General features: G+C 41.8%; 1 protein-coding gene across 17 annotated transcripts in view; it reads right to left on the bottom strand.

Annotated features, from left to right (window-relative positions):
- The window catches only part of LOC129778078 (uncharacterized), a 171267-nt gene that overhangs the window by 25240 nt on the left and 127164 nt on the right, over nucleotides 1-18863 (bottom strand). For all 17 annotated transcript variants that reach the window (XM_055784732.1, XM_055784737.1, XM_055784739.1 and 14 more), the window contains one exon: nucleotides 1719-5821. In XM_055784732.1, coding sequence (XP_055640707.1) covers nucleotides 1719-5821 — 4103 coding nt within the window. The remainder of the gene's footprint in view (nucleotides 1-1718; nucleotides 5822-18863) is intronic.

The raw sequence follows: 18863 nt of genomic DNA on the forward strand, positions 1-18863 counted from the left end.
ATTCTTGAACTTCGCAACTTCCCGAGGACTGGTGGTCCGAGGTTCCTCCTTTCCCTGCGAGGACAACCACGAGGTCACTTGGAAATCCCCTACCAGAAAATAACAATTAAATTGGCCTTGTTCTCAACGACGGCCGGAGTCCCTTAGGCATCACTCACCAATGTACCTAAAGGGTGGAGCGATCAAAATTTGCCGTGATTCTGAGCTGCCTCTCACTTTGTATGTATGTGCGGGTAAACTGAGTTCTCTTTGAGATTTCTTTGACGATTTCTGTTCAGTTCTCGAATCGGTGTTCAAGCAAGTGGAGCATCGTTCGAAATATGTTCTCGCATAACACGAACATCCAAACTTTTCGCTCGGTAAGTTGGCAGAATTGTTCAATGTTGCCAAATCAACTGTTATAAAATGGGATTAGAGGGATTGGGTACTTTTCTCGACTGCCAGGAAGCCTGGATTGGAACCTCTTAATTCGAGACGTCAGGTACAAGTTGGAAGATTTGCACACAACAGTGCAGCGAAGCAAGAAACACGCCGGATTGTCCTTCTACAAGAAGGTTCCGAATAAAGGGTGCCTTATAGCAAATTGTACAGGGTCTTTCAGATTGAACGCTCAGGCAACAAATTTTAATAACTTCTACAAAAATGGACCGATTTTGATTTTTTAAATACGAAAATCAAGCTTTTATTTTAGGACATTTCCGAAGTGACCGCCCCTTTATTGATAACGCGTTTTAAACGGTGAACAAAATTCTTCATGCACAACCTTAACATTACGACATCGATGCTGTTGAAAATCCGAGTTATTTCTTCTGTAAGTTCCTCCAAATTTTGTGGCTTATTAACATAGCAACGGTCCTTCACGTACTCTCTGAGGAAGTAATCAAGAAATGTTGAAATGCTTGCCATAAGAGGACAAAGTTTCATTAAGGCTTCGGTTGCTCGAGTAATACGATTTCGCTAAAAATACACGTTATTGTAAATTGTACATCTTGACACTAAAAACCATCCGATCAGACTGAACGAGTAGCCGAATATTATTGTCCCGATGTAGGGAAAGCAGTGTTACCATCGAAGGAGCGGAAAAAAAATTATAAGGAGCTATTCGATTTTTTTTTACGTGAGCGTTTAATCTAAAACTCCCTGTTTACAGTGGAATCCGAAATATCCGTCCGTAATTGTGGATATGATTTACATCAAACAACCCCAATTTTTGTGTTTCTCGCAGTCTAAAACTCATACAGTTGCAAAGGTAACAAAAGTATAAAACATGATAGTCTCAGATTTTAATTAATGAATGGGGACAATATGGTAATTCGCTATTTGGCATGCGTACGATCAATTACGGGCGCCCATTAGTTGGTGTGCCAGATTTCGCACTAATGAAAATTCACACAAAAAAAGAGCCTTTCGTGCTAATGGGATGTGATCTAAATTTTCACACTCTGCGACTGTTGAAAGCGTGACACAAACATCTATAAAAGCTTTTGGTTTGCGTTTTTCCAAACTGTGCTGCGTTTTCGTGTGCAGGATGGAGTGAAAGTGAAAGTGGTGCACACAAATTTAGAATTCAATCCTGGGGGGTGGTGAGCTTCTGTATGGTATTAGTTTTACGTTGGATTTCAAGGTAAGGTCGAGGCAGTTCATGAGGTAAATCACAATGAACGGGGAAGAGAATAAGAAAAAAACACGAAATCTTGCGTTTAGATGACGATAAATACCTCCATCTTCTTCGCCGTTGACCGGAGTGGCAATGTCCTCGTGCTGGGTCGTGAAACCGATCCAACCCTTTTCCTCGACCACTTCGCTCTGGATTGCCGCCTTTCCGCGGCTAGTGGTGGTATTCTTTTTCATCGCAGGTGCCTTGGGTGAGGGTGATGCGTTCGGCGTTGGTTTTTTCGGTGATGGTTTCGGTGATGCGGCACTTGATTTGGGGGCCAGTTTGGAAGGTTTCATTTGTTGTAACTCATCGACGTTTAGAATCTTGTGGTTGTCATCGAAGCTGACACGGCGAGCAGAGATGTGCTTTTTCTTGCTGGAAGAGAATTCCTCCGATGACGATTCGACCGAAACACTGCTGCGTTCTTCCGGAATCACCTCGAAACGTTGGGTGTACTTGCCGCTGTTGGCCGACCTTCGTGGGGTCGAGCTGTTCGAGGTGATTTGTTTGCGGCTACCAGCCGATCGTTTTGATTTCTCTCTTAATTGGTCGGGAGATTTGATGAACTTGACTCCAACATCATCTGGATTTGTTAATGCTTCTATCAGCAAGTCTGCAATCATTCGGTCGACCTTGGGATTAGTTCCTGCCGCCGAGAGGGGGCTGCTTTCGCGGGAATAATTACTTCGTCTGCTGCGACCCCACCGATAAACGGGAACAGGAATTTGTGACTTTTTGTGTCCAGCCCGACTGGTGGCGCTCCTCACTCTGGGTGGCCTTCGTGGAATATCACCGGGAGCACTTTCTGCGCACTCAACTATTTCCAGTATTTCGATATGTTTGTCACCTTCTTGGATTTCTGTTTTTTGGTACATCCGCCTTGGACCCCTTTCAATGTCCGGCGTTAGGTCAGCTTGCGGGTAGAGAGTCATTTGTTGTACATCCTTCAGAATCTGTTTCCTCCTGGGATCAATCGGGGTCTTTTTCGGCGTTTTAGAGGATGCTGTGGTCGTTGCGGTGACCGCTTGGAATGATGACTTTGAAGATGAGGAAGTAGCTTGCACCTCGGTTGAGCCCATTGCTTGTCTTCGTTCCGCTGCTTGACCCCAGGGGCTTTTTGAGGCTTTCTTTCCGCTGGGAGTGGTTTCAGCAGCTGGATTTTGAATCTGCATATTTCCCCGGGCGTCAATTTTATAGGATTCCAGCATTCCGAGCTCGGTTCGCATTGTGTTGCCTTTTTTCTTCGCTTTGGGAACTTTGGGGGTGAACGCACTTGAGGGCTGCCCAAAAACTCGTTTTTTCTCCGCCGGAGATATGTGCTCCTTCCGGCTGATTGCTCGGTCAATTGTGCTTATCACTTGGATCGCTGGTTCCCCGTAGAACTTTTTCTGCTCAATCATTCGCATCATTTTGCGGTGTTTTTTGAGGTTATCCTGTTCCTTTTTCCACACCATCAGCCTCTGGCGGTTGTTCAGACGCTCCTTGATTCGCAGCGGCATCGTATCGGCCACCACGATATGTTCGTCGATTTTAACCGGACTATCTTGGATGGGCACGAAGAAAGCTTCCCCCTTCTCGTGTCGTGGCGAGCTGTTGGTCTCGGATTTTGTTGTGGATTTGTTGTCAGTCGTGGTAGATGCCCGAATCGGCGAGGGTGGAATGAGAGATTTCCTTCGCTCGTGTCTCTTCCGAGGGGTAATTTCAACTTCATCCAAGCTGTCCACAAGACTCGGCGTGTCAGAATCGGACTCGTTGTTTGCTGGCAAATCGTCGAATTCTTCCTCGGCGGAAGTGGTTGACGGCTGCACTTCCATAGATTCCGTACGAGGCATAGCGGAAATTCGAGGAACTATTCCGTTCGTGAAAGCAGCCCCTCGATAGGTGGATCCCGTGCCAATTTTGCCGATTATCTGCACTTCTGGCTCCGATGCGATGTCCGTATGGTCGGAGGGATCCGTTTCAACGCCGTACGCCGGGAAGTAGTATTTCCCGTTGAGATCAATTTCAGACGGCAGCCCATCCGAGTCACGGGAACCATTTTTCGGCACGAGATAAAACCCGTTGGAGTTCGGTTGCTTCTCAGAGCGGTTTGCTTTCTTTCGCATAACATGTTTCGAAGGCATTTCACCACCATTTTGGCGATTGTTATTTAAGGTATCCTCAATGGTGTTTTCCTTCTCACATTCTTTCTTGAGCTTATTTTGCTGGTGTTTGAGCTTGCTTACGGCATCGGGTGGCGAGTTGCACACCACGCCTCCGCCCCCGTTGATGTATTTTCCAGTTAATTTTTGCTTCATCTCACTGACTTCCGCCGAACCGCTACGAATTTGATCTGCTGATTTGGCCTCCTGTATCAACCTATTATTGTTCTTTTGATCCGCGTTTGCAACCGAACCGTCAACACTGGCCTTGACCAACTCATTGCTATCCAATAGATTGTTTAAATTATCAACCAGCAAATTCGATATGTATTCGTCTAAACACTCATCGTTCTTCAGAATATTATTCGGCGATAAAGTCGCTTCCCTAGTATCGGTCACCTGATGCTGATTTATGGCACCATTGTAAACACTTTCACTTTCCGTACTTTCGGCGGAAATGCTCACCGCACTACTGCTCGCGTTGCTGCCACGTCGCGATATATCCTTTTTTAGGGGAAACTGTTCACTTTCACCTTGGTAGGGCTGTTTCTCACTGCTGACCTTCAAACCAGTTGCCCCTGATGGTTCATTACCATCAGCAGTCTGACCACATTTTCCAGTATGTACATCAGCATCATTATTATCACCAAGCTCAACAACAACTTCCCGACAATTTTCAATATCATTTTCACGAGCATTTGTTTCCTCCTTCAGGAATTCACTGAGATCACTTTCGTTATCCTGTTCGTTCAGAATCGTACTGGTGCCGTCTTCGTCGTCGTCCTGCTCTTGCTCGATATCGATTGGAGTGCTTTCCTCGCTGGCTTCAAGGATAGTTCCAGTGTTGCCCGTTAAACCGATTGGTCTCGAGTACGTTTGAGACACAATGGACGAAGTGCTACTAGATAAGTCCGCCTCATCTAACTCGACGTCGTTGACCGTGTCGGGGGTATCCGGACCAGCGTTCATGAAGACGAACGTTCGTTTGGATCGGTCATTCACGACCTCCCCCTTGTGCCGTATCAAAGGGGTATTTGTGGTACCAGTGGTACTCGAAATCTCCGGTTTGGAACTTTTGGTAATCACACTAGCACTATCAAACCCATCACTGGAGGCCGGATTTCGGTCGGGAGTATTGGTGCGACTGGAGCCTTCTACACTGTCAACCTTTTGAAGGTTATTGTTGAGATTTGTCAACGAACCAGCTAATCGAAGCCTTTTCGGGGACTCGCTGGCCAACTTTCCAGCTCTAGCGTTAGTATTGTACTGACTCTCCAGTTTCGCACATTCCTTGCACGAGGTGGTCGTAACGGTCGCACAACTACCTTCGCTACTCCCACTACCACCGCTGGCGAGTCCTTCCGGCGGTAAAATACTCTCAATGCTGTAGATACGTCGTGGGGCTCTCCGCAACGGTGGTGACCAACTGCCGGACCGATCGTAGCGACGCATTTCTTTGCTCCACATCCTTCGCAGCAGGGTCGATTTTCTCATTGAGAAATCCGCACCACCCATACCACCCAGGACACCTGCGCCCACCCCGTTGACCCCAGTGCTACCAATAGGATAGTTATTATTATTAGTGCTACTATTTAAACCATTAACACTGCTACACTTTTGATTACGACTAATACCACCTAACGACTGCTGGCGCTTCATCGTGGCCAAATTCGACTCGGACCCGGTGGAAGCCAGCGTGGTCGTGTTGAAGTCACCGGTGCCACTTTCCACGCTGCTGGCCGCCCTCGTAATCGATTTCCGCTGAACTGGAAGCGGCGACTGCGGCTGTTGTTGTTGTGGGTGGTGGTGGTGCTGCTGCTGCTGCTGCTGTTTGTGATATGAAATAGGGGATGAGGGGGTGCTGGTGCGTGACATTTTTCCACCCTCTCTACTAACGCGCTGCTGTTGGGGAACCTGGTGGTTGTGATATTGCGAGGGGTAGTAGTTTTTGTTGTTCACATTGATATTGTTGTGGTTGGTGTCGTGCGGCTCATCGTATGATTTCTGTTGTGCCAAGGTATGTCTGCAATCAGAGTTGGAGAAGGTCAGAGCGAGAACATAAGATAGAATGGAAAGAGAGGGAAAAAAGAGTATACATCAGTGGCTGTCCGGTTTTCATTATTCACCCACCAACGAAAGTGAGTGGGAGGGAAGTTTTTGTGCGATACCTTGAGGACTATATTTATTTTTGTGTTCGCAACACAGCGAAGCTTTTGATGTTATATGTTTAGATTTTTTTTTGTTCAATTGAGAAAGGACGATAAGCTGTAATGAAAACAAAGGGGAAGTTGCAAAATGTATATATTACAATGTTTTTAAGTATACCAGTCCAGAAAACTTTTCTCCTTTTTGTGTGTATGTTTTTTTGGTGGGGAGAGTTATGAATTAGGCCAATGCGTCTTTGAAGAACGATGAATAAAGTTGGTCTCAAAAGATGAGTATAAACAGTTTGCACTGTAATGGAAACCCTACAGTGTCTGAATGCACTATAATAACAGAGTTATTCATAGAGAGGGGGATTAGCTCAATTTTACAGTAGAAAGATCAAAGATTATGATAGATTACAATTAAATCTGCACTATTAAGATCTTATGGACGTTCTCAATAAATTGAAGAAGTCCAACATGTGAAAATATAAGACTGAGTCTCGACAATATTGAAAGATTGATAAAATAGTCTTTCCAAAAAATAAGTTACACGACTGAAATCGTTACTAGGTTAACTTTTATCGATACTCTCTGCAAAACATTCATACAGCGACACTCCTGACAACAACTGTGACTTGCCATAGCTTTTTCATTACAAACTTTGTATAGACGGTGTGGAAATACTCAATGCACAAAAAAGCATTTCCATGCATAGATGATGACTATCCTATAAATTAAAATTAGAGACAATAAAAAAAATAACAACCAAAAATTTAATTTCTATAAAACTAGTTGAACTTTGTTCCCCATCTCTCACGCGAGGCGAAGATGATTCCATTTTATCATTAAATGTGTTTATATGACAAAAATGACAAAAATATGATGTGAAGGGCTCTCTTCTCTCCATCGACTCTCTCTCTTTTTTGGTCAAAACAACTCCCTAGCTGTATTCGACATTTTGGGCGATGGGTTGGAACTTCATCTATCGGTTTTTATAGTAAACTTAAATTGGAACATCTTTGAAGCAGATTTATTAACGAAAGAAAACGTTGATGAATAGAGAACCGATCAAGTCACTTACATCCCTTTCCTTTTGAACCCCTCATATATAAAACGATGGTTTTCCCACGTCCATATTCCTCATGATCACAACAGAACGGCTGGTCAGTTCGAAAAAAATCACAGGAGGGTTGTGTCCGAGACACAACCACATAGCTGACGTAGGATTCCGTAAGGCTATATGTTGCCTGGATATGTGAATATGTTTGAAAAATTATATTAGGCGTATCCGGCGTCCACAAAGTGCCACACGATGTCCATTTTCGACACGGCAGGGAACCGTTCTTTGAATGCGTACACTTCTGAATGGAGTAGCTTCACTGTTTTCGCCATCACGGTTTGAGTTCGACTGATAGAGCTGTGATTTTTTTTCTGCTGACTCATGGGTTACTATGATTGGTGCTGTTTGGGTAGTTTCGTCAGTGCGTGTGAAGGTAGACCCATGAAAAATCGGCAATTTTCATCCATTTTTAATGCAAACGTTACTCTTCAAAAGTACATATTGGGTTGGGGAATAATAAATGTCGTATATTGTCAATATATGGCAACACTTAAACATATCTTCTGTTGTACTTATCGCATCGGGTCATACTATACGGCTATTTAAAGACGACAATCTGTGCTACAAGTGTCGTTTTGACAGTGTTGTGATTGTCCTTTTCAGTCTCAAGTTATAGCTCGTCAAAGATGGAGTCCACCAAGCAAGAAATTCTTTTTACTACCTGCGAGGTAAAACTGCAACGAAGGCGGCAGAACAAAATCGTGTAGTTTATGAACCCGATACTGAAACGATTCGCACAGCACAGCGTTGGTTTGATCGATTTCGATCTGGTGTAGTGGCTGTCGAAGATACACCCCGTACTGGTAGGCCAATCGTCGTGGAAAACGATAAAATCGATAAAATCGATTGGCCAGGAACTGGGTATAGACCATAAACCCGTTTGGAACCATTTGCAGAAGATTGGATTCCAAAAAAAGATGGATGTATGGGTGCCACAAGAGTTGACGAAAAAAAAAATTTAGACCGGATCAACGCCTGCGATGCACTGCTGAAACGGAACGAACTCGACCCATTTTTGAAGAAGATGGTGACTGGTGATGAAAAGTGGATCACGTACGACAACCTAAAGCGAAAAAAGACGTGGTCGAAGCGCGGTGAGCCGGCCCAAACCATCGCCAAGCTCGGATTGGCGGCCAGGAAGGTTTTGCTGTGTGTTTGGCGGGATTGGAAGGGAATCATCCACTATGAGCTGCTCAACTATGGCCAGACCCTCAACTCGGTTCTCTACTGTGAGCAGCTTGACCGTTTGAAGCAGGCGATTGACCAGAAGCGGCCAGAAATGATCAATAGGAATGGTGTTGTTTTCCACCAGGACAACGCTCGGCCTCACACATCTTTGATGACCCACCAGAAGGTACGGTAGCTCAGATGAATGTCCTGTTGCACTTACCCTATAGTCCGGACCTGGCTCCAAGTGATTATCATCTCTTCCGGTCCATGCAAAACGATCTTGGTGATACTAAGTTGACCTCAAAAGATGCTTGCGAAAACTGGCTGTCTGATTTTTTTTTGCAAATAAAGAGGAGGGGGGGGGGCTTCTGAATGGCAACAAGTTTGCGAACAAAAAGGCGCATATTTGACCTAAATTGGATAATTTTAAGTATGTTAAATAAAGCGTCAAATTTCGATTAGAAATACGACATTTCTTTTTCCCCAACCCTATATAACTCCAGGTTTTTAATCCCACCCCCCTTTCCTCGCGATTTTAGTATTTTTATATAAACAATATCCAAATAATTTAATCGTCGTTCGTTTGTCAAATAGAAAGAATTTATTCACGTTGTTAAATGATAGATGGCGCTACGTCCGCATCATCGATCTTTCATTCACACATGTGCCTAGTAACCTCAATTCACCTAAAGTCAGGCGCATCGCCAGTGAGCTGGAAGACTTTTTGAATGAGAACAATGAATTATTGGAATTTCTCAAATCACATATGCTCGGATTGCAGAGTCGCGCCATTGCCATCAATTCTGATAAAACTCCAACTGGAGAGCACGTGTGCAGACCCAATGCGTATGTTCTTGAAGACTTAGCTGGAATAATTGTAGGCGATTGCACAGTGACAAGAAATTGTGATTCGAAGAAAAAACAATAAACTGGATTTCTATGCCAAAAAACACCCCTTGAATGTATTTTGAGTGACATTTTCTAGAATAGGTGTGACCACAGGAGTCAGAAGCAATTGCTTTTATGAACATATTTACTTTTTATGAACATGTGGATAGAGGAGATGAAACGAACAAGAGAGTGCGCTCGATGGATTTTTATGTGTGCCGAATGATGATTTCACACGGTCAGGATAACATCATCAATCTATGATCGACATGTATGCAAAGGTAGAGAGCGAATGACTGCGATTTCTACGACACCACCAGCGAGGAATAATCCACCGGGACACTCCTACGGCGATTGTAATGTCTTTTTCACCACATTTGCCCGTGAGACAGATCAAGAATACGCTGCCACTTCGTCATGGTGCAACTGTTAAACTGAGGAAATCGGTTTTTTGTATTGCTCGCCGCCTATTGTGATATGAATTATAGCTTAAGAGCACACAAAGAACACCAAAGCATAGCATGTACAGATGAAACGGAAATCTTATTTGTACGGCGGTGCAAACATTGTCATGCATACGATAGCGCCCACCCGGGTTCCGTCAGGTTTTTGGCCGGATTTTGCGGTTTGCCACTACAGTAAGTGATATCGCGATAGACGAGTAAACGTCATTGAGAAAGAGAACTGGAGAAGAGTATGAAAATTGCTGTAAAAGGTACTTCAATTCCAGATATTGGAAAAAAGGCAGAAGATTGAAAATCGCAAAACTCATAGTGTATTTCTAAACTATAATAAAGGGTATTTCAGCAAACGACGTCATATTTTTTCTCACTCTCTTGACATTTCCCTTCAGTAAAGTTTGCTATTTTATAATGAAAACATATACGATCCAACAACGAGTCGAGATTATTAAAATTTACTATTGAAATTCGGAGTCAATGGCCTCAACTTTAAGAGCGCTACGTCCAATTTTTGGTCGTCATAATCGTTCTGCTAGATCAACAATTGAGGGTCTAGTGGAAAAAATTGAATCCACAGGCACTGTACAAAATGTTCCCGTGCGAGTGACACAAAGAAGTGCCCGTAGTGTCGTGAATATTGCTGCCGCTAACGCATCAATGAAGAAGACCCAAATCAGTCTCTCACACGTCGTTCTCAAGCGTTGGGTATCTCTGTGACGCCGTTGTGGCGGATTTTGCGAAAAGATCTTGGCCTACATCCTTACAAGATCAACCAGAAGCGTCGTATGTTCGTGAATTGGGCTGAGCAACAACTTGAAAATGATCCGGATTTTCATCGAAAAATCATCTTCAGCGATGAGGCTCATTTCTGGCTGAATGGCTTCGTCAATAAACAAAATATGCGTTATTGGTCAGGCAGCCACAAGTACTCCATGAGTACTCCATGATACACACAATACGACACACTTATTCATCACAACGGTTGGTAGGACTGTATGAGGTTCGGTGACTCAACCCGATGGTGACTAAGCGGGCTCCTCGGAGTTTCGCCACGATAAACTCGCTCACTTGCTTGAGCCACCGGAAGACGAACATACGCGTTCACGAATAAAGTACACATATATATATAAATTAGGTTTTAAATGTGCCGGTGAGAGATGTATTGGCTCGGTTAGACCTTGATTTCATGTCCCAAATATATGTTTTCCTTAAAGCTATCGATCTTCGTGTGTGATTGTCCCTACATCCTTATACCCCCTGTTGGGGGTGTTCGGGGCAGCATATTAAATAAAAAACCACTCGATGTAGTATCATATTTATGTCACACTCAAAGCTATAATATACATAAATTACTATTGGAACAAATACATTATTTTATATCTCTTACAAATTTTTTCCCCCAATTATATTTTTCCCCCAATCTTCCTGTCTCCTCAGTACAGAGTAACGGTTACGAACTAAAGGTAAAATAAATGTTCTATTTCCCCCTTTTCTTCTATGACAACAGCCTACCTTTAAACTATGCAAATTCTTTTTAAACTAATAGTTCTCACAATGCAATATATTTTTTATTACAACAAATTCAAGACGTTTTTTCAAATTTTCAAAATGATTTTCAGTAGCCATTGTCTACTTCGATTTCTAACTCATTGCGCATTTAGCGGCCTGTGTTCACTCATTGATCAGGGCCGTAACACCCCCGTTTTCTTCCTTTGCGAGTAATTGGTCCCCTGGCTATAAACAGTAGAATAAGTTGAAATGTAAATACACTATAGATATACGAATAGATTTAAGAATTGAGTTGGATCATCAACATTTTTATAATCTCCTTATCCTTGTTCTGAAAAAAAAATGTCACCCTTCTAAACTCGAGTCAACCGCGAGTAATCGGTTTTCTACCCTACCTTAGTTATAAATATATAATTAAGAATTCGGATCCTTAAAAATTTTGTAACTGAGCCTGAGAATTAATAAAAATAATGTCGTTTTAACAGGACGGCGCCACAAGCCACACAGCGAATTTAACAATCGCATCATTGAAAACCAAGTTTGGTGAGCGTGTTATCTCACAAAATGGCCCAGACAACTGGCCGCCTCGGTCGTGCGATTTGACGCCGTTAGACTATTTCCTTCGGGGCTACGTCAAGTCTATGGTCTATGCCAACAAGCCAGCGACGATTGATGAATTTCGTACGAATATCGAAGGTAAAATTACAGCTTTATGCAGATTTATGCGTGAAAACCGTCGAAAATTGGGTTCAGCGTATGGACTTCTGCAAGCGTTCCCGTGGTGGCCGTGCAAAAGAAATCGAGTTCCATACATAATGGCATCATTGATATCCAAACCCATTTTTGTTTTATTTAAAAAAACTTTTGTAGCGCTCTTCTTGAAAAACCCTTTATATACAGAACATTTTCTTCTTATAACGTTTTATTCTAAATCAGACAGATTCTGAGACATAAACTGCACAGAAAAAAAAAGAGGAACAGAGTGCGAAGTTGACATTTTCATGTGATTTTCAAAACGAAAACTTCGTGGAACTTCGTGAAAAATCAACACATGGAGATGGGTCGTACATTATTTTAAAATCTTAAACTTTCACTCAACTCAAATTTCGTTCAAACAAAAATAACGTTATAGGGATCAAATGGAAGCTGGTTGATAAAGTTAAATGGATATACTATTGACTTAGTTAGCAAAAATGGTGTTAGTACACAAAAAACAGAAAGTGAGTTATATCTGTGATATAAACGCAAGGTTGACGTAGGACTATCGTTGATTTAGTGATCATTTGTTTGAAGTTGAATCTAAATCCATTCTGAATGAATGAATGAATGAATATTTGGGGAACTTCCAAAACGAGAGCGTAACGTTGGAGGCACAAGGTTTTATGCATCCAATATTGGATACGAAAATATTCTACTGATGGGGAAGAATAATCTTCAGAAGCTTTCCTGTTAATTGCACTGGATTGAAGTATCATTTGATCGCAGTATTATATGAATAGATAACATTAAAATAAACTCTTTCGCTTGAATGTAATTTTCAGTTCTTAGGGGATCTTGTAGTGCACCCGTGGCCGAGTGGTTAGCGTCCCACACTATCATGCCGGGTGTTCGGGTTCGATTACCGTTCTGGTTGGGGGATTTTTCGTCAAAGAAAATTCTTCCGGCTTGCACTGTGGTCACGCGTATTCTAGAGCTTGCCACTCCAGAGTACATTCAAGGCGTGTTATTCGGCATAGAAATCTCAACCAAGTATTAATGAACAACGCTAGTTAATGAATACGTTGAGACGGCAAAAGTTCCACAGGGAACGTTAACGCCATTCAAGAAGAAGGGGATCTTGCAGATTAGTTTTCAGCAACGATGACATCTTTCCGAATTTTTCTCGATTACTCGATAACCGCCAAACGAAAAGATTTGCGCGCGTATATGTGTGTTTGTGTGGCGGCTACTCCGATGCCTCAAGCGGAACCAATATACGATGCTGCTACTTTCCGGTCGCCTTTTCAGTGGCATCACTCTCCTCCCGATGGATTCCCTTCAGGCCTAAGGTGCACAAACAGGCTCTTGGTTACACCGTTCATCAGCGCTTTCATGATCAGCGAAGTTAGCTTCACCACAACAGCGACAACATGCTTCAATCGCTATAATTATAACTGAGTGGATTTCCGAGCGGCGCTCGCTTATATACCGATTGGTGATTTGAATAGCCTGTTTAGAAATCAATTTGAAGGCTATTGAAACAAGTTTCTGGATCAAAAAGTAACAAGTATATAACGTGTAGACATTTTATCTTTCGAATGAAGTGTTTAGGAGCTATTAACGCTTAAAATCCCGGTCTTCGACGTAACGCTTTTCGTTTTAGAAAAAAAACCGTCGTTTGAAAAAACAGAAATAAATCGATTTTTAATTTCTTCCCGATATTTTTATCTACTACATCTACACACACATGAAGATAGAAATTTAGTAAAATAACTATTTTTTTTCCCCAAATATATATTTTATTAAGGCACATGTGGCGTTAGCCTGACGGGGCCGGGAGTCCAATATTTTGACAATTTTTGTCTTACAACTATGTTAGTAATATGTAACCGATTACTCGCGGTTGGCTCGAGGTTAGTATTACAAAGATTTCATAATTGGGATGCTGCAGTCTCCAGTACTATGTATGTGTGGCCGACACGGGATACTTCCTATTGGAGTGTAACTGACCATTGATCAGCGAAGCCCCCCTAGTCTGTACCTCATATCAATCGTGGTGCGTCTCTCTTGACTCCAGGAATCCAGGGTAGAATGGTCACTGGGCGGTACAATCTTCAGCTCGTGTAGAGTTGCCATGAGCGGTACAACCTTTGGCTCTTGTTGAATGTTCAGTGGCCTGCACAACCTTCGACCTGTGTATCTGTAAAGAGTATGTGTATGTATTGCCGCGACTAAGTAAAAGTTTATCGATTGGATAGGAGGGATATGATACAGGGATACAACGGAGGAATCATCATCAAACGTTGACATCGGCGTTTCTGAGGAACAGGTATAGATGAAGCAGAAGATCAGGATCACGGCTACCTAAGATATCCCGGACGGGGATATCCGATTGTCTGCCTTGTGCTCTCAGTGCTCTAGAGAGCTGAGAGCGAGCAGCATGGAACCGGATACACGACCAGACAACATGCTCGATGTCGTGGTAGCCATCGCCACAATCACAAAGATTGTTTGCTGCGAGCCCAATGCGATAGAGATGCGCGTTTAGGTTGTAGTGATTGGACATAAGCCGAGATATCACGCGAATGAAATCACGACCTACATTCAATCCCTTGAACCATGCATTCGTCGAGAACTTAGGGATAATCGTGTGTAACCAACGACCGAACTCATCTTCACTCCACATGTGCTGCCAACTTACGAGCGTGTGCTGACGAGGAATGTGGAAAAATTCATTATAAGCAATTTGCCTTTCAAAAAGTGTGCCTTCTGATGCGCCCAGCTTAGAAAAAAAAATAACTATGATTTGCACTGATTTATTCGTATATTGCTATGTCGTAGTCGGACATTGACTAGCGCCCCCTGGGGTAATGTTTTGAAAATCGAAAAAAAATATTCATCGCCTTGAACCAAAATTCGAGGGTCGTTCAAAAAATAAATTTCAGTGTCTGAGAAATCGCGGAAAAATAAAGTTAGGACAAAAAACAAGGTGATTTTCGTAATCTACGTTTTATTTTCTATTTTTCTACATAATCGCCGTAATGTTCGAGGCATTTTTCATAGCGTGGCACGTGTTTTTCTATTCCTAGCGCGAAGTGCGTAGCGTCCAACTTTTTGAAGTACGATGTAACTGCGTCATGAATTTCTTCAGTTTTATCGAATCGTTGACCGCCGAACGCCTGTTTCATCACCGGGAATAAGTGATAGCTAGGGGCGAGGTCTGGGGAATAAGGAGGATGCTCGAGTACAGTCCATTTGATTTTTTCCAATTGCTCTTGAGCTACGCGAGCACTCCTTTCGTCAATAAACCTGGCCTTTTGTTCTTTATCGCGGTTCTTAATCGGTCCAAAACTTCACAATAGTACAGTGATGAAACACGCTTTCGGCGGTCAACAATTCGATAACACTGAAGAAATTCGAGACGCAGTTACATCGTACTTCAAAAAGTTGGACGCTATGCACTTCGCGCCCGGAATAGAAAAACTCGTGCCACGCTATGAAAAATGTCTCGAACTTTACGGCGTATTATTCAAATGGTCAAGTCCAACTACAAGCAAAAGCTTATGCATGAGCAAAAGCTTGGTACCCAAGAGCCAAGAAGAGTTCGATGACATTGTTAAGCGAATAAACTTTAGGGATGCTATGTTTTGAGTAGCCGAGACTTGGAACGAGATACCGGCTGATTCCATTGTCAAGTCATAGAAAATGCTGATATCCCATTGTCGGTGGTAAAAGAACGTATACTTTCGATTCTGCAGAAATTTATAGACCAGGACAATATCGTACACTACGAGCATGTGGAGTTTGAGGCCCTGATCAACGATAGCATAGTCAACCTTTTTTTTCATCCGAATACATATTTCAAGATTCATTTTCGACTGCCGAGGGTGCGAATGCTTCATAAGCTTTGGAACTACATCAGATTGATGAAGATGAAGTGTCCGAAAGTTGGGTTTCAAATGAAACAGCCATATGTAGAATCGGAAAAGTTATTACTTGGGCTAAGGAAAACGGATTGCCATTGGAAAGACAATCCCTGATGCGAGAATTATGCAAAAATATTTTAGAGAAAAATGTTAATTTTTAGTTTTTGCTTTGTTGCATATGATGCCTTTTAGATTACCAATGATTATATGGGAAAAAGTGACCTTCGAATTTTCGAAAGAGTCTTCATTCAAAATGTTGATTCTCGTTAAAAATACCCTATTTAAAATTTCAGCTCAATCGGCTTTACTAGTGTCGCACAGCCGTCAAAGTTTCAGTTTTTTTGAAAACTGTAAAATCTCCCAATCTTATCAAAAATCGAATTTCGGGATTCAGACAACAAAAACAAATCGAGATGACAGTAGTTTCATGCAGTTGGGAGACATTTGGCATCAACATTTTTTTTCGAAACTCCGATTTCATGCATGCACTCTCTTGGGTGACTTTACGGTTTTCGGAAGACTCAAACTTTGGCGTCTTTGCGACAATAGTAAATGAAGTCCGATTGGGCTGAAATGTCGTATAGTGTATTTTTTCGAAGGAATAAACATTTTTCAGGAAGATCCATTCGTAAATTTGATACGACCTTCTTCATTGGCACTCTAATGCACATCGTTACTCATGAATTTGTTTTTAAACTGAAATAAATAATAATTTCCCAAACAAGTTTTATTGAATTTGTTCTGCGATAATATCGTGAAGATGCTAATTAGACATCTTTTTAGAATCCATTAAGGAACACCGGGGCAAGTCGAAACGATTTTTTCGATGTTCAACTTGAAAGTTATCTTAAAGAATCACTAAATCACTAAATTGGAATCTGTTTGCAGCATATACAAGATATGACAGATGACTTTCGATAAGAAATAGGGATTTACAATGAATGTTTGGAAAAATGTCAATTTTGAAAATGTTTAGTTTTCACATGCATTGTTTGAACTTGTCTCGTAGAGCGGGGTAAGATGAAAAACTATCCTGAGTTCAATGTGTGGTTCTGCTTATCGAATTGAATACAACTTATTTATGAAATACTTATTTGAAGAAATTCCATATTTAATATTTAAAAAAAAGTTTTGGTACACTGAGATGAAGTAGTCTGAAACACGCAAAACTGACACTTTATACTAGGAACTAATATATGAAATAATAACATCAAGAATACTATCTACACGCTTTCATATCAGAGTAGAGCCACTAAAACAGCCACTAATGAGGTTTATGGGATCATTCAAATATTCAAATATTACGTAAAGCACTCAGAAAGGGATGAGGGGATGCCTTGAGGAAATTTGTTTAGAAATGAATCCAAAAAAGGCTAAACATTTTTATGCAAATGACTATTTGTTACATGTTATGTAGGAAAGAGACAAATTGCGTAATGTAATATTCGAATGACCCCCAGTTGCAAAATTAACAAATTTGTCTGTATATTCATAATTTACGTAGAACGTACTGAGGAAAGAAGTGTGAATTAATTTTATTTTTTGAAATTATCGTCATTCATTTTTACAGCGATCACCGACAAATAACGTCCGGCATCTGCAGCAATGTTTAAAAAATAGTCGACTTTCGCTGGTTTCAACTTACCCCAGAGTTGAAACAAACATGTGGTGAGTTAAAATGCTCAGAGCTATACGGAAAAAGATTTCACAATTTAGTTTTTAAAACCACTACACTTGGTTATCTCTATTTGATTACCTGGCGTGCAATTCTGGCGATATTTTTGAAAAAAATAGTGTTTTCGGAGCGATTGAACCAGCGTGCAAAAATGTTCGTTTCAATTTCACAAACAAGGAAAAGTAAACAAAGGCGCGGATTGCGGTAAGGCATTCCAATATTCTGGGAATCTGTCATAAGTTGGGCTCAGAGATAATGCTTACTATATATATATATTTTTATCACGGCAATCCATCATTTCTAGTAAAAGTTATGGCTTCCGTTTTAACTTAGCCCATATTTCAACTTGCCGAGGTGTGCCTTATACTAACTCGTCTCTCGCTTGAGTAAATGCTGTACCAGTATTGGTGGATAGCGCTTTTATTGAAATTTTTAAGCTCATTTCAAGTAATGTATGAGGATGTCAAAAAAAAAAAGATAAATTTTGGATACATAAAAATGCAGGTTTTGGCCAATGCTCGATTCTTCATAATTTTCCGGAAGATTGGAAAATAGATTCTTGAACATTGGGGTTTCTTTAACTACAATAATCAAAAATACACCAACGGCTTTCGTCAAAAACAATTTCTTGACAGCTTGGTCGTTAATGGGTTAATATGATATATATTAGGCTGTCAAAAAAGTCCTGCGGTATTTTTTTTTAATTTTCATTTGTTCATGAAATTAGTTACAATCATCTGTTTTAAGTCAAATATGCGCCGTTTTGTTCGATGACTTGTTCCCAACGAGATGCCAACTTCATAATACCCCTGTTATAGAAGCTCGCTTCCTTATTGGCAAAAAACTCGGATAGCCAATTTTCACAGGCCTCTTTTGTGGCTAACTTCTGACTACCTAGCTCGTTCGCCATGGACAAAAACAGGTGGTAGTCACTTGGTGCAAGGTCCGGACTATACGGCGGATGCAAAAGAACCTCCCATCCGAGCTCCCGGAGCTTCTGGCGCGTCACCAAAGAAGTGTGTGTGGCCTGGCGTTGTCCTGATGGAAGACAATGCGGCCTCTGTTTTATCAAAGATGGCCTCTTCTTCATGAGTGCTACCTTCAAGCGGTCCAGTTGTTGGCAGTACAGGTCTGAATTGAGCGTTTGGCCATAGGGAAGCAGCTCATAATAGATTATTCCTTGACAATCCCACCAAACACACAGCAGAACCTCCCTGGCCGTTAATGAGGGCTTGGCCACCGTCTAAGCCGCTTCAGCGGGCTTCGACCACGACCGTTTGTGCTTCACGTTGTCGTAAGTGACCCACTTTTCATCGCCAGTCACCATCCGCTTCAGAAACGGGTCGATTTTGTTGCGATTCAGCAGCGATTCACATGCGTCGATACGGTCAAAGATGTTTTTTTTGCGTCAACGTGTGTGGCACCCATACATCGAGCTTCTTTGTGAATCCAAGCTTCTTCAAATGGTTA

Source organism: Toxorhynchites rutilus, chromosome 3 (assembly GCF_029784135.1).
Source record: "Toxorhynchites rutilus septentrionalis strain SRP chromosome 3, ASM2978413v1, whole genome shotgun sequence".
Lineage (NCBI taxonomy): Eukaryota > Metazoa > Arthropoda > Insecta > Diptera > Culicidae > Toxorhynchites > Toxorhynchites rutilus.